Below are 17,007 nucleotides of genomic sequence, written 5' to 3'. Positions count from 1 at the left end.
TAGCACGAGCCTTGTCCCCTTCCCTTCACCACACACAGTGATGAATTTCTTTAAATTGAAAACCAGTAGAATAAATAATGTCATTGTTTAAACCAAAAGTAATGAAAAGTAAATAAATCAATTGCAGTAAGGTGCCATAATGTAATACATCTTTAGGTTTGTTGTTTGTGGAAGCGTGTAAACTCAATGTCATTGTGTTTATTGACCATCACTGCATTTCGTCATCTGTAAAATGCGATGCAAGTGCGTCCTCTAGTGATACAAATAAACATAAACTCATCAACAGTTTTTTCATGAAGTGTTTTCTTAAATGCATTTTATTCTTAAATTAGCGCGTAATTATGTGCACTTTAAAAACATTCTCCAAATTGAATATTACAAAGATTGATATAATCTTTCTATAACTGAAGCATTTACTCATTACAAACACTCACATGGGTAAGCTGCATTATAATTACTGATTCAATGCTATATATATTGAGAGATATTCTCAATAGCCTATATTCACAATTATTTCACATCTACTGATCAAATATTTAATACTTTATGAGTCCACACTGCTTTCATTTCTCATACACAATTATAAAAACAAAATCCTGGAAATGGTTCATACAACACCCTTAAGGAACTCCTTGTGTACAATCACTTTTCATAATTATCTATAGTAATTTGCTGATAGAGAGAATAATTATATAAAAACTTTGAAATAAACAAAAACACTTTATTTTTTCTCTCTCTTGTTGAACATAGTGTGTTCAAAGTCCATGATGTAAGGACTTGGGTAGGCCCTAATCTTATCTTATGCCAATGGCTATATGATATAAAGTCTAATTCCAGTCAAGTTTTATGCCTGTTTTTCTGTTTGTCCTTCAGGTAGAAGCACATCCACAGTGAAGCTGACCTTCTTTGAATGTAGCACACTGTAAGTGTTGTCAAACCAAACCACATCTACAGAGCAAAAGACATTGTTATCAGCATTAATAATAATAAATTATTAGAAAAGCACCAAAAACTATAAGCTTGATTCCCTTACAGGATAAATGTAATAAAAACTTTTTATCTCACAAGTCAGATTTTTCTTCTCTTTTTTTCCAGAATTAGGATTTTTTTTTCATCTCACAAGTCAGATTTTATATTTCGCAATTCTCAATATTTAGAGAAAAAAAGTCTTAATTGTAAGATAAAAAGACTTCCATGGTGGAAACAAGCTTCAAACTTAAAACAAACGTACAGATGCCCGGCTCCTCGCAGGTGTAGGACCCATCTTCTGGAACGAGGTGGGAATTGTAACGTTCGGTCGGCAGTATTGCCTGCATGGCTTCTACTTTTTTAGTCTCATTCCCTTTCGTCTTCAGGAAAAGTCCAAAACCGATATCAGACCCCTCGCTCGCAAACTGCCATCTAGATTAAGAAAAAACTGTGTGTTAACCACAAAAAAAATAAAAAAATAAATTGAATAGTAGCGTACATATGGAATATATTGCATGCTTTTTTGCTAAACAATTATGCATAACAACTAGCACTTAACATGTGGTACTTACCTTAGTACGCAGTTTGGAAAGAGCACCTCATAATCTAGCTGGTATGATGAGCCACGGCTAATAGTGATGCACTGGTCATACTTCATTTTGATAGAGTCGCGCACATAGTAAGACTTCGGCACTACACCACCATAACATAACTGAGAGGAAGACGTCAGACGAGTAAAGGCAACTAACAAAATATTGGTAGTTTGAATAGACTAGCATTCAAAAGTTTGGGGTCGGTAAGACTTTTGAATGTATTTGGAAACTATAATAAAATACAGTAAAAACAATAATATTGGGAAATGTTATTACTATTTAAAATAGCCGTTTTCTACTTGAAAATATTTCAAAATGAAATGTATTCCTATAATGCAAAGCTGAATTTCCAGCATCATTGCTGCACTCTTTAGTGTCAAATGATCCTTCAGAAATCATTCCAATATTCTGATTTGCTGCTTATTATCAATGTGGAAAACTTTTTTTCATGTAAACTATGATACACTTCAACTGTAATCTTACTGAGCCCAAACCAGAACAGTAAGGTATGTTATTCTCCTGTTCACTAGTAAACCGCACCATGGTTTTACAGAGAGGGTCTCCATCAGGATCAGTCATGGATCCCCCATAAACCGCAGGTAACTGATCTGCATCCACATAGCTCCTCAACACCTCTTTCCAGTTGGCTTGAAGGTGGAGAACACAAGATATTCATTCATGCAGGATGAGTTACACACCAAAGTCAACAGAACTGTGATGTTGTCCTTAAAAAACAGCACCAATGAGACAACTCACAACCCAGCACAGCAATCTTCTGCCGTGTTTCCTCACGTAAGAAGTGTTTGACCAAGTTATATGCAATAGGGAAGAGTTTAGGGGCTGTAGAAAGAAGAATTTATCATTAAAAGCATTCAAAACTGTTTTTTATCGAACAATATTATGCTGATGTGATTTCACTGGTGCAACGATTACTCACCTTTGATTAAAAGCACCTTTTTTAGGCTTTCTGGATAGTTCTCTTCAAACATGGTCAGAATCTGCAGGGGAAAAATACCATAATATAACAATCTTCAATGTCATATTTAAATTGAGATTTGAAGAAGGACTTTAAAAAATATGTTACAAATGAATATTTCACCCCAAAATTAAAACTTGCTGACAGTTTACTCACCCATGAATCATTCAAAATGTAGGTGAGTTTGTTTATTCCTCATATGAGATTTAAAGAAATGTAGCATTACATCACTTGCTCACCAATGGATGCTCTGTAGTGAATGGGTGCCGTCAGAATGAGAGTCACTCATCACAGACATCACAGTTATATACAAGTAATCCACACCACTCCAGTCCATCGATTAATATCTATTGAAGTGAAAGGCTTGCAAATTTATCATTATATAGATATTTTTTAACTGTAAACCATCACTTCTGGACAAAATATAAGTCCTTCCTCCAGTAAAAAAGTCCCCTGTTGTCCTCTCAGATCTAAATCCACTCTTCATTTGTTGAACTGTTCTGGAACATTTTTGCTTGTAAACTGTGCTTGATCTGTGCATATTTCTCTCCTGATTCAGATGAGATTATATTTTTTTACTGGTGATAGCAACATTATTTATATCGGACTTGTAATTTAGTCAATAAAACACAGTTTTTCTCTTCACAAGATGTTAATTGATGTACTGGAGAGGTGTGGATTGCTTGTGGATTATTGTGATGTTTTTATCAGCTGTTTGGACTCTCATTTTGACGGCACCCATTCACTGCAGAGGATCTACTGCTGAGCAAGTGATGAAATGCAACATTTCTCCAAATCTGTTACAATGAATAAACAAATTCAAGTCCATCCTGGATGTGCGAGTGAGTAAAATGTTCATTTTTGGGTGAACTATTTATAAAAGAAAATAACTTGTGATAAATTTCTTATTCATTTATATAATGTATTTACTGACTGGCAAATAAGAAGAAAGATTTAAGCTCACACACCAAAGCTTAATATGTATGAGCACGTTGCTAGGTCACAGTAAAATACAAACAATTATACAAAATAATATTAAAAGTTGAATTATTATTGGACCTCAAAAGGACTAAGCTGTAGTAAAAGCATCATGTTCCTACCTCACCATACATCTCAACGGCAGGCTTCCAAAGATGCTTCATGCCAAGCCCCTCACAGTCATAAATGATGGTGATTGATTCAATATACTTGCCAAGCTGATGAATAAGATCACCCAAAAACAATAAAGAATAAAAAAACACAGACATGATCCTGAACACTGCAGATGAGAAGCAGATTTGAATGTTCAAATAATAAAATATCACATCACACTCATTACACTTTTAAAAATTAAGGTTCCAAAAGAGCAGCAATGCCATAAAAGAAACTTTTTTGTGAACCTTTCAGTGAACAGTTCTTAAATGAAATATATATATTTATGGATGGTAAATCTTCTTCCCACATGGAAAAAAACCTATATAAACATACAGTATATGTTTCAATATAGGTTTTGATATTGGTTTTTAATATATGTGACATATATAAAATTGGCCGTTTTCCTATATAATATATATATATATATATATATATATATATATATATATATATATATATATATATATATATATGCACCTATATGTGTATATATGAATGTATATATGCACCTATATGTTCACCTATAATAGTAAAAATAAAATCCATAGCTGCTAGGCAATATAAATAAAAGTCCAAAATGTAGAAATGTACATTATTTATTTACTCAAGATCAATCAAATAGTACAAAAAAAAAATATATATAGTACAAGAACAAAAATAAGACAAAAAACCTGCTAGGCAACATAAATAAAAGTCCAAAATATAGAAATGCACATTATTTATTTACAAGAACAATCAAATAGTACAAGAACAAAAATAAGACAAAAAACTGAACAGAAAAAAAAAACATGATCTTGTTGCTCTTCTCAGCTCTGTGAGCTTTGAATTAATAGATGTGCCTATCTGTATAGGACTTATATGTATAGGGCTTATATGTGGATATGAAGAAGCAATACAGGAGACCTATATTTCCTGTATATGCACATATATGCACTTCACTTTTGCCTATATGTGGCATACAGTATTGTTCAAAATAATAGCAGTACAATGTGACTAACCAGAATAATCAAGGTTTTTCGTATATTTTTTTATTGCTACGTGGCAAACAAGTTACCAGTAGGTTCAGTAGATTCTCAGAAAACAAATGAGACCCAGCATTCATGATATGCACGCTCTTAAGGCTGTGCAATTGGGCAATTAGTTGAATTAGTTGAAAGGGAAGTGTTCAAAAAAATAGCAGTGTGGCATTCAATCACTGAGGTCATCAATTTTGTGAAGAAACCGGTGTGAATCAGGTGGCCCCTATTTAAGGATGAAGCCAACACTTGTTGAACATGCATTTGAAAGCTGAGGAAAATGGGTCGTTCAAGACATTGTTCAGAAGAACAGCGTACTTTGATTAAAAAGTTGATTAGAGAGGGGAAAACCTATAAAGAGGTGCAAAAAATGATAGGCTGTTCAGCTAAAATGATCTCCAATGCCTTAAAATGGAGAGCAAAACCAGAGAGACGTGGAAGAAAACGGAAGACAACCATCAAAATGGATAGAAGAATAACCAGAATGGCAAAAGCTCAGCCAATGATCACCTCCAGGATGATCAAAGACAGTCTGGAGTTACCTGTAAGTACTGTGACAGTTAGAAGACGTCTGTGTGAAGCTAATCTATTTTCAAGAATCCCCCGCAAAGTCCCTCTGTTAAAAAAAAGGCATGTGCAGAAGAGGTTACAATTTGCCAAAGAACACATCAACTGGCCTAAAGAGAAATGGAGGAACATTTTGTGGACTGATGAGAGTAAAATTGTTCTTTTTGGGTCCAAGGGCCACAGGCAGTTTGTGAGACGACCCCCAAACTCTGAATTCAAGCCACAGTACACAGTGAAGACAGTGAAGCATGGAGGTGCAAGCATCATGATATGGGCATGTTTCTCCTACTATGGTGTTGGGCCTATTTATCGCATACCAGGGATCATGGATCAGTTTGCATATGTTAAAATACTTGAAGAGGTCATGTTGCCCTATGCTGAAGAGGACATGCCCTTGAAATGGTTGTTTCAACAAGACAATGACCCAAAACACACTAGTAAACGGGCAAAGTCTTGGTTCCAAACCAACAAAATTAATGTTATGGAGTGGCCATATCTCCAGACCTTAATCCAATTGAGAACTTGTGGGGTGATATCAAAAATGCTGTTTCTGAAGCAAAACCAAGAAATGTGAATGAATTGTGGAATGTTGTTAAAGAATCATGGAGTGGAATAACAGCTGAGAGGTGCCACAAGTTGGTTGACTCCATGCCACACAGATGTCAAGCAGTTTTAAAAAACTGTGGTCATACAACTAAATATTAGTTTAGTGATTCACAGGATTGCTAAATCCCAGAAAAAAAAAATGTTTGTACAAAATAGTTTTGAGTTTGTACAGTCAAAGGTAGACACTGCTATTTTTTTGAACACACCCCTTTCAACTAATTGCCCAATTGCACAGCCTTAAGAGCGTGCATATCATGAATGCTGGGTCTTGTTTGTTTTCTGAGAATCTACTGAACCTACTGGTAACTTGTTTGCCACGTAGCAATAAAAAATATACTAAAAACCTTGATTATTCTGGTTAGTCACATTGTACTGCTATTATTTTGAACAATACTGTATATATGCATATAGGTTTCATATATGCGCATATATCCACATATAGGTTCTTTCCATGTGGGTTGATGGATCTACAGATGCCAGAACCTTTATTTTTTAGAGTGCAGAAAACAAAGTCTGTGTATTCTTAGTAATTTGGTCTTTATTTGACAGACTGTACCTTTTTAGACTGCTTCTCACACTCTCGTCGTAGAAGTTCAGCATCTCTGACTTTGGTCCTCAGGCAGTCTTGTTTGCTAGCTGACAGTAAAAGGCCCTTTGGATCAAGAGGGCCAATGATATCGTACCAGATAGGACTTCCTTCACGATCATAGCCACAGAATCCGCCTGCCACATAGCGCTCAATGACCTGGACGGAGAAAAACAACATAAGTTTGATAGCAAGACAATTTTCACTTTGAGATCATGATAAAAAACTGTCCTGACATACCTCAGGTGGCTTCCAGTCGTCAATGATGGTGTCTACTTTCATATGCTTGCGAAACTCCAGATGCTGCAGTACAAAGATGTTGATATATGTAAGGCAAATTCTGGTTTGCTACATGCATTATTCAAAGTGGCTGTATTACAGAAATCCTATCTTATATTATATTTAAAAAAATTCCTAAGTGAAATATTCATGGTAGCTATACAAATACGATAGGATTTTGAGTTAGATGTTTCTGTAATTCAGCCACAGGTGTTTAAAGCGCTTGTAAATTCATTTAAGCTGTGATATTACCTTTCTAATCATCGCCTCAGATTTTGGGACATTGAAGCTTCTAGCTGCAAACAAGATATGAAAGCAAACTTAAAATGCCTTTTATATAATTTACACTGAAACAATTAGAAACTTGTGCTACTTGTAGAAATTACTAGAAAATATCACAAATAATTACAAAGAACACTTTGAAATAAATATGACATTTCGAGCTAGAATGATGTTTATATATATATAATATAATATATATATAATATATAATATAATATATATAATATATATATAATTTTTCTTTCATTCACAACTTCTAAAAATCTTTTTTAAAGTAAACTGCACTACTCTACAGTCCTGATTCTTTTATTTAAATGCAAAATAGGAAAATGTGTACAACAAATGTCAGATTTCTCTGCTGCTCTTTCCCAGATTAATCACAATTAAAGGCTGAATGCAGATGAGGAGGACTTTAGGATATTATACAATAATGTAGTGCAAAGGGTGAGAGCAAATAATTCTGGAACGGTCAAAAATCACAGGTGAAGGGAGATAAACACTGACGCATACATTCACAAGAATGTCACCTTGAACTTCTCTCTCAAAACGTAAAGTCAACAGATGGTTGTGATGTTCTGCCTCAACATACAATATTGATTTCTAGATAAAACTGGTTAAGATGAAGCAATCGGACATGCAAAAGCTAAAAACATCTCAGAAATAACTTTTTTGTTTCGTGGAAGAGTACTTGCATATATTGTCCTCCCTATACATGCAAGTGTTTGCTTAGGATTACTGTAGATCTGGCAGTCTGTTAATCTACACACGGGTTCATGGGTTCAAAAGGTCACCCATAGATAGCCTTGACCATGCAGTCAGAGTCAGAGATAATTTAATGGCAAGAACTTTAGCAGGCTTCCACTACATTCATGCAAAAGTTACCTGAAATCAAGTTCCCAGATAAGGACAGTTTCTGAGAACCATACTCTGATGATTTTATTATTACAATTTTAAATCCATTCTCACCCCTGAGCCACCGGAGCAGATAATGGTCAGTCTGATTGGGCAGTTGATCCAACACATCTGCTATTTTCTCCCGAAACTAATTAAACAAATTGCATTAAAATATATCAACAAATCTTTGACAGGAATATGGTTAACTCTGAAGATTAGTTTTGCATGCTTTAGTACATATTAATATAAGGTCATACCACCGTTCAAAGTCTGGGGTCTTTATGTTTTTGAGAAAGAAAAAAAAAGTCTCAGAGCTAAAGTTAAAACAGTGATGTGAAATATTATTATAATTTAACTTTCAGCACCGTTACTCAATCTTAAGTGTCACGTGATCCTTCAGAAATCATTCTAATGTGCTGATTTGCAGCTCAAGTATAATTTATTATTATTAGTTGTGATTTTTGCCATAATATTTTTTTGATTCTTTAATGACCAGAACTACCAAAACAACAGCATGTATCTGAAATACAAATCTTATGTAATTTTATTTATATCTTTACTGTCACTTTTGATAAACTGAATACATGTTTGCTGAATAAAATTATTCATTTCTATAAATAAATAAACTAACTGACCCCAAACCTCAGAACCGTCGTGTGTATCGTATTTTATATTAAAACTTATATGTCAACAGTTATGAGTCTTAAATGAAACTATGAATGACACTCAGATTACATCAAGATATCCTGAAAATCAGGAATTAAATAAAAAGAAATGTTCTGCATTTACTTGCCTGTGCTAAAGCCCCAGTTTGTTTGGGACTGAGGTCTCCTACTCGTCCGCTCATGTTGACAGCATCACACACACATCAGCTTTGAGTTCACGCGCTCATGCAGCTGATATTTATACTCGCTCACGAGAGCCGCGCGCGCTGATGTGAAGACCAGGCACGCGTAGCCAAGACAATGAATGAAACATACAGCGTCATTCTGAAACGATGCATGACAACGAATCTTTGATATTGTTCTGTAACCATGTACTACAATAGTTGTTTACATCCGTGATATATCCTACAGACGATTAACGTACCCCCCCTTTCTTTCTTGCATTTTATTTATAAACATATATCTACAATTTGACAGTACTGGTAAACACATCTGCAAAATATTTCGATTTATATTTATCATAACTTAAATGTCCTTTATATTAGGATTATATTCAAACATTTAATATGTGGACAAATAATAATGCTCCAACAAGTGATTGCATTTACAATTATTTGCATGTCAAAATACCATAGTACAGTCAGTGTAACTATAAATCATAATTAAAATAGTGTAAGAATCGTATTTTTAATGTGTAATGACTAATATCAACTTACGAACGTAAAAGTAATGGTATTTTGAAAGAAACATACAATGAAGATTGATTAATTGACCATTTACTTTATTAATAAATGGTTTGGGTCTTTTTGAACGACATGGTTGTGCAAATTACTCTATTGTATTAACCATTTTATCGCTAGGCCTCTGAAAATGTTTAACTTTTCTGGTGACATCATCAAGCCCTCTCATTTTTCATTTTAACACTTCCTGTCATAAAAAAACACTCAAACAGAGACCCTTTTCGCCTTCTCAGTGTTATTTTAGTATTACATAACAACATAAACCTTTGTACTATTTTATTTTTTTAATTGTTTATTTTCAAACCAGGAGTTATTTTTATTTATTTATGTTTAATATATTTGATTTATTTTATCTCTGTTTTAGTTCGGTTTCAATTTTCTTTTTTTAATTTCAAGTCATTAAAGCAAAATTTATTATTTATTAATTTATTTAGAAATATTGTTTTATTTTTTATCTATGATTTTATTCCAGCTTTGTTTCCGTTAACAAAACATGTATTAATAGTTTTAGTTGAGGACTGTAGCCCTGTGCCATGCGTGTGTGTTTTTTTTTAGCATTATTTTTTCCCATTCAGATGAGGTTCGATCTGGAACATACAGACAGCTGTTTCACCTAAGATAGGAAAGTTTTCTTGCAATTATGTTTTTACAGATTTATTAATAGTTTGTACCTTTTTTTAAGTTTAGTGTATCCAGTGCACTGGATTACAAGGATTCCTCATCTTCCACAGCTTTGCTGGTGGAACTGGTTTGGGCTTAGCTTCACTGTTGATGGAGAGGCTGTACGTTGACCATGACAAGAAAGCCAAGCTTGAGTTTGCTCTCAGCCCTGCACATCAGATAGCACATTTTTATTCAGTTCCCTTCACTTTAAAATCGAGATGAAATAAATAGCGAAATAGGTTTTCTTGTGTGTTGTGATCTACAGCTAAGAAGAACTGATCATTGACAAGGGGAACATTTTGGGTGGTTAATTTGCATAATCCATTGGCACATGTGAATGCAAAGGGTGGAGTTCAAGCAAACTAAATGACTGGAAAAGACTGGCAGTACATTGCCAGAGAGAAGTCTGTTATTAGACCTGAGGACTGAGGTATGACAGTTTGATTCAAAGTTACAAGGATGACATTTTAAAAAAAAAATCTAGCAAATGCATAAACAAAATTGATTAGAAAACAGATTTTCATGTCATGCTGACATTAACAAGAATGTTTATAATCACTTGGTCCTTTCTGCTATCGTTCAGTCACTTTATACAGAGACATTTCTCATTTTGAAATCATAAATGAAAGATATTATAAAATGGGAAATATCTTGGAAGCCACCTGTAACACACTCAAGATCCACTAAATTTCAGTCCAGTGGATTACGAAAAACATTGCAAGTACTTCAAACTGTTTTCAGTTTTTTCAGGTTTCTACCAGAGTGGTAGAGCCCTACAATTCTATTCTGACCACACACACCACCCTCGAGGCCACCGATGAGGCCATCTATGATATCTGCCAAAATAACCTGGACATAGAGTGGCCTACATACACCAACCTCATCCATCCTCATTGGCCAGATCGTATCATCGATAATCGCCTCCCAGCATTCGACGGAGCTCTCAATGTTGATCTGACAGAGTTCCAAACCAACCTGGTGCTGTTGCATCGACGTCCCCTGGTCAAATACCATGACACATACGTGATCTCCGCCGGGAAGGCATAACACGCTCAGCTGTCCGTCATGGAAATCAACAACACCTGCTTTCAGCCAGCCAATCAGATGGTGAAGGGAAGTACATGGCTTGCTCTATGCTGTACCGTGAAGACTTGGTTTCAAAGGATGTCAGTGCCGCCATCAGAAGCATAAAGACCAAGAGGACCATTCAGTTTGTTGACTGGTGTCCCACAGGGTTCAAGGTCAGCCTGTGTCTTTTGTGTTCTACATTGGATTGTACACCGGAGAACACAAAATTACCATAGCAATATATAGCAAACTATTACAAATGCTGTAACAGCATACAATAGTAATGTTTGTAAACATTTGCATGCATAGTTTAGGTGTGAAAAGATGTGTTGCATTAACCGTTTTCGTTCTCAAGTTGGTATCAACTACCAGTTGCCGACTGTGGTTCCAGGAGGCAAGCTGGCCAAAGTTCAAAGGGCAGTCTGCATGTTGAGCAACACCACAGCCATCGCTGAGGCCTGGGCACGTCTGGATCACAAGTTTGATCCAATGGAGAAGGTATGGAGGAGGGTGAGTTTGCGGAGGCCCGTGAAGATTTAGTTGCTCCACGAGAAAGATTACGAAGAGGTGGGAGTCGACACTCCCGAAGGAGAAGGTGAAGAGGGAGAAGAAGAAATGTGAGATTACTTTTTTAGGTTCTTAATATAGCAATAAATATAGACATTTAACTTTTGGTAGTCTTTTAGGCATTTATTAATCAGCATTAAAAAAAAAAAAAAAGTCACAGAGAGTCACTAATCAAACAGCTACAATGTACAGTACTTTACATAAGGAGTGTTACAGGTTACCAATACTACAGATAAAACAGTTCAGAAGGATTCTGCACCATTAACGTCTTCAGAAACAGAAAGTTGTAAATGGCTTCGAAGATTTATCAAAGCACAGCGACGGTGTGATTAAATGCTTTCTTCATCACTTTTTTTGTTGGTTCTATTGCAAGGCACATTTGATTTCTTTTAACCTGTACTTACAACAGTATACAGTGAGTGACTTTACTCTCTAACTTCACAGATTTGCATAATAACATCCTTCATATAAAAGTGCACAAGAACGGTCACAACTCAGCATGACAGTTCTTACTTCTAATTGTTTTAATAATATAATTTTTTATATTATTTTGAATATGGTAGCCGTTTAAGGATAGTTTGATTCAGTTTAGGATAATTAAACTGTTTACTAAAGTCTTTCTACAGCAGACTTACTGTCAGGCTGGTCTGTTAATGCCACATTTCATTTCATGTTTAAATGAAATCCAAATGAAGTCCAACAAAGCCACTATATTCAAAACCACTTGACGGAGCGCTCATGGAACAGTTGGAGTGCATCTTTGGTCAGTTTTTAACCCAGAAGTTCAAAATGCCAATATTGTCTGTTGTGGTTACAGGTTTCCACACGGAATATAAAAGTACACAGTAAAGTTGTCTTACATGTGCATAAGGACCTATCTGAACATTTTCAGTTCAACTAGGATATTTACGTAAGAAATGCAATACCCCCCATTGTTTAGAAGTCATTTACATTACTTTTCTGATTAAAACTTTTGATTCTGAATGCTAATCTTGATGCATCTAACAGCACTTTAGGTTATGCAAACAAACGGAAATTAATATGTTGTTAACCGACAGCCAGGTTCACAAGAGCTTTCTGCATTTTCTGCATTGAACATGTGAAAAAAAAAAAGTTCATGCCAAGTTACAAGTGTCACAGAATGAGCCAAAATCTGCTGAACATCTGAATTCTTCGTGGACCTGCAGAAACCCAAACCTGTTACGATCAAAGTGCATCTAAAGAAAAAGGTGGAAAAATGACATTTCACATTCTAGTGGAAATGTTGAGGCAGAAGAACATCATTGTATTATAAAACCTGCCCGCGGGGGAAGACCAGCACCGGGCTCTTGAGGAAGTGCTTGTGGGTGTGGACATGAATATGATGGCACCGTGTTGGGCAGAGGAGCACCGGTGCTCTGAGGGTTGTAAGGCATAGCTGATGCTTGAGATGTTGGTGCTGGTCTTACGTGAGCTGGAGATCCATTAGCTAGCCTTTGGAAAGGTGCGCTGGAGTTATGGGTCTCCTGAGGTTGTGAAGGATCAGTAGAGGAACCCTGAGGAAGATGAACCCCCTTCAGCACCATCTCCCGGAGCTTATCGATCTTCACACGCCTCAGATGTGCCAGCGTCCTCTTGCTCTGGTAGTCATCAATAAAGCTGTCCAGGGGCAAGGACCCGTCCAAGAATGAATCGGCCATGTTCTACAAAACACATGGGAGAATCTTAACATTGTGTAAAATGTGTCTTGTGGATTTCTGAAAATACGGAAAATGTTGTTACCTCTGTTTCTTCTTCGATCTTGGCTCCCTCGGTTTGCAAAAGAGCCAACAATGTGTCAAGTGAACTGTTACCTGAAAAAAAGATCCAATTTAAAAAAAAAAACGATTACATGCAAAATAACTTCAGTGTTTCAGCAGCTTTACTACATTAGCAGTTAGGGTCATCGAGGATAAGTTAAAGGAACAGTTCACCCAAAAATTTAAATTCGCTGGAAAAGTGCTCACCCTCAGGCCATTGAAGATGTAGATCAGATTGTTTCTTCATCAGAACAGATTTGGAGAAATGTAGCATTACTTCACATGCTCACCAATGGATCCTCTGCAGTGAATGGGTGCCGTCAGAATGAGAGAGAATGAAACATCACAATAATCCACACGACTCCAATCAGTTATTGTCTTTATGATGGAATTAATTTATAATGGATTTGTTTATTACAAATGCAAAGTTTTTTGTTTTACAAGACATCGATGGACTGGAGCGGTGTGGATTACTTGTGGATTATTTTGATGTTTTTATCAGCTGTTTGGATTCTCATTCTGACGGCACCCATTCACTGCAGAGGATCCATTGGTGAGCACGTGATGTACTGTCTGCTACATTTCTCCAAATCTGATAAAGAAACAAACTCATCTACATCTTGATCTTGGATTGTCTGATTGCAAGTAAATCTTATGAAAAGGTACATTTTGGGTGAATTATTTCTTTAAAAATGTGAGACAGTGCTGTGAGCATTTTGCATTGCTTTTATAAAAATGCTGTACCGGACAGTCACCAAACAGAGCCATGAAGAGCATAGGTCTGATAATAGAGGGAGTGTTTTACAGTGTGGATAACTTCACATCAGTGTAGAATTTCTTTGTGAAATTATTCAAGCAGTCTTTGTATCAGTGTAATTCTAAGCTGTCTGCTGTATCCTACTGACCCTGATAAACTCACTTTTAAAATCGAAATCATTACGCTGACAACACAAGATAAAAGATGTCTTAAAATAAAACTGGATAAATATAGAGCACAAAATACAGCCTTTTAACACTGATATTTATGTGCAGATTTGACCTGGGATGATCAGTACCAGCTGAAGCTGAAATAAAGAGGAAGCATTATGTGACCAAACAGGTTCACCAGGATGTGTTATTGTTTACACCAAAGAAGGAAGGCAAAGAAGGTTTAGATAAAAGAAAGATGTGCTTTTTCGTGGTCCCGTTTACACTGGAATATTTACATAGTTTAAATAGTGCAAAGTATTTGGATACTCAGGTCATGCTTGTGTTTTAGTGATTTTATTTCCAGGCTGAATGGTTTCTAATGGTATTGTTTTCATGTTGATGTTCTCTCTACAGTCCTCATACCTTTCATACACAAGTATTTGCATTGCTTTGACTATCTCTGTAGATCCTGCCTTCTCGCATGCCACGATTGGTTGATTATGTACAATGCCTGCATGCTATTGGTCAAACTACTTTTCAGTCATTAGCTTCAGCAAGTATGAAACCAATAGAAAAACTAAGGCAAAACCCGGACACCGCTTGATCTATTGGTTTCTCATTTGAAAAGTCAACAAACATTTGTTGAATGGTTTGAGAGTGTGAGTGAGCGGAGTTCATATCTGACCTAGCGTGGACCTGCGGAGCTGGTAGGACTCGTGCAGATCTTGTAAACAGCAGTAGCGTTTGGTCAGCTGGATCTTCTGATGGTCCAGTTCAGGCTGCAGGTTGAGGTTCTGCTCCGCCAGGCTGCGGTTACTGGCGATCGTCAGCTCTTTATTCTGCTGCATGTCCTGCATCTGTGACAGCAACAGCGCAGAGTCACATCTTTTCGACTACTCAGCAATGCAAAGCAAGATTATATACAAAGCCCATGCACAATAAGACAAGGAAATACCAATACTACGTACAGATAAAACAATTCAGAAGGATTCTGCACCATTAATGTTTTCAGAAACAGAAAGTTCTAGATGGCTTTGAAGATTTATCAAAGCACAGCGGCGGAGTGATTAAATGCTTTCTTCATTAATCATCACTTTTTACAAATAAACAAACAAAATAATCTGAAAGGACCTAAAATAATTTAATAAAATGTACTGTTTAAGATAGTAAAAAAATATGTTATATATTTTATATATTGTTTTATATAACAATTATTTAATATATAACAATCATATATATATATATATATATATATATATATATATATAGGCCACAAATATTATATTTATAGAGACAAAAAGTATAAATATAGCTAAAGAAAATCTATTCATTTAATATTAAATTAAATTATTTTATAAGAGAACAATATAACGTTTACACATATATGATTGATTGTAAATGTTTATCATTAAAATGAATACAATAAATAATTTTCATATTGTATAATAATTTGGATAATAATACAAACATTTTACACTTTGACATTTTTAGACAAAAAATGAAACGAAAGTCGTGGAAAAAAATACAAGAAACGCTAATAATAAGTCAGATTAAGGTATTATCAGCATTGTCATACCAAAGAAACGGAATGTTTGATTGACAGAAGCAGACCGTTCGTAATAACAAGTCTACATATCACTCTCTTTCTGTCTTTATTTTACAAGGTCAGTTCATACTGCCTTCATTCTTCACTCCTTCAGTCAACAACACTTCCCAAAAAATCAATACTGCTGTAGTCTCAGTCCCAGAATCCAACAAAATAACGCGAAACACGAAAGCTCGAGCAGTTGTAACTGATCATATGACCATAACATCATATTCCGGGATTAAACCCACCTCCTCCATCTCCCGGACCATTCCCCGGAGCTTGTCATCGTCCTCCAGCAGTTCGTTCAGCTGTGTGGAAGAGTACGACTGCAGTCTGTTCTCGAAGCCGGACATTTCTCCCGTGGCTTTGTTATTGTGTCTCTCCGCTCCGCCGCCGCAGGGAAGCCTCTTGAGTTGCTCCTCGACCGGAAGTCGAGTGATTCCTGTCAAATCAGCGCTTGTGAATGGACGTGACGTCACGTGCGTGGACGTGCGAGCGACGTCAATAGGCCATTAATGGCGAAGGATTTAGGAAACAGTTTTTACGTAAACATATAATTTGATTAACATCTTTACAGTATATTTCGGTTAATATTAACGTTCCTATTATTTGTAATTAATGTATTAATAATTTATTATTTAGTATATGATTGTTTTTAATCAAAATAATCACTGGTGGTTTATTAAAAACACTATTTAGCTTTTATTTGCTGTATTTCAGTAGAAAATAATGTAAATTTCTTATTTATTGCAAAGGCTACAATAAATCCATCACTGTAAATACAGTTTCCGCCACAAAAAACTGTAGTTACTAATAAACAAATATGAGATCACCATCTTAAAATATTTGTCATTGTATTAAATTCCCTTTTGATGTTAAGTGTGGCTAATATAATACTGTGATATTTTAATACATAGCATTCAGTGTTATTTTAGTGTCACTATTATAGCTTTTGTTAATATTTTGACCAGATGTATTTTTATATTTTCTGTTTTCACTGTAATTTTATTTAAAGTTCTAGAAATTTTATTGTGCTTTTCTATTTTTAAACTAATTATGTATTTAATGTTTTACACGGTACCAAGATACTGTAAAGAATACCATTCTGTTTGGCTAAAAGATTGTAA

At 35.4% G+C, this 17,007-nt stretch overlaps 2 protein-coding genes and 1 pseudogene across 3 annotated transcripts; 1 reads left to right on the top strand and 2 right to left on the bottom strand.

Moving 5' to 3' along the window:
• Nucleotides 1-286: 286 nt before the first annotated feature.
• On the bottom strand, nt 287-8,848 carry sec14l7 (SEC14-like lipid binding 7). Its single transcript, XM_052566562.1, has 12 exons — nt 8,696-8,848; nt 7,975-8,050; nt 6,979-7,022; nt 6,688-6,750; nt 6,418-6,606; nt 3,639-3,734; nt 2,500-2,560; nt 2,319-2,402; nt 2,103-2,209; nt 1,542-1,681; nt 1,232-1,401; nt 287-948 (listed from the first exon to the last, which is right to left on the bottom strand). The coding sequence occupies exons 1-12, from the start codon at nt 8,747-8,749 to the stop codon at nt 845-847; spliced, it is 1,188 nt and encodes a 395-aa protein (XP_052422522.1). The 5' UTR covers nt 8,750-8,848; the 3' UTR covers nt 287-844.
• A 1,215-nt stretch (nt 8,849-10,063) lies between these two features.
• Nucleotides 10,064-11,662, top strand: LOC127966817 (tubulin alpha chain-like; annotated as a pseudogene).
• LOC127966816 (vacuolar protein sorting-associated protein 37B) lies at nt 10,119-16,326 on the bottom strand. Of its 2 annotated transcripts, none has more exons than XM_052568091.1 (5): nt 16,129-16,326; nt 14,978-15,149; nt 13,367-13,437; nt 11,378-13,287; nt 10,119-11,233 (listed from the first exon to the last, which is right to left on the bottom strand). In XM_052568091.1, the coding sequence occupies exons 1-4, from the start codon at nt 16,231-16,233 to the stop codon at nt 12,886-12,888; spliced, it is 750 nt and encodes a 249-aa protein (XP_052424051.1). In that variant the 5' UTR covers nt 16,234-16,326; the 3' UTR covers nt 10,119-11,233; nt 11,378-12,885. The 2 variants fall into 2 exon arrangements, with proteins under 2 accessions (XP_052424051.1, XP_052424052.1); XM_052568092.1 differs by having other exon boundaries at nt 10,119-10,945.
• Between the last annotated feature and the right edge of the window lie 681 nt (nt 16,327-17,007).

Source organism: Carassius gibelio, chromosome B10 (assembly GCF_023724105.1).
Source record: "Carassius gibelio isolate Cgi1373 ecotype wild population from Czech Republic chromosome B10, carGib1.2-hapl.c, whole genome shotgun sequence".
NCBI classification, from domain to species: Eukaryota; Metazoa; Chordata; class Actinopteri; order Cypriniformes; family Cyprinidae; genus Carassius; species Carassius gibelio.
The sequence above is the reverse complement of the archived record's forward strand: the minus strand, read 5'-3'. Positions and strand labels throughout refer to the sequence as shown.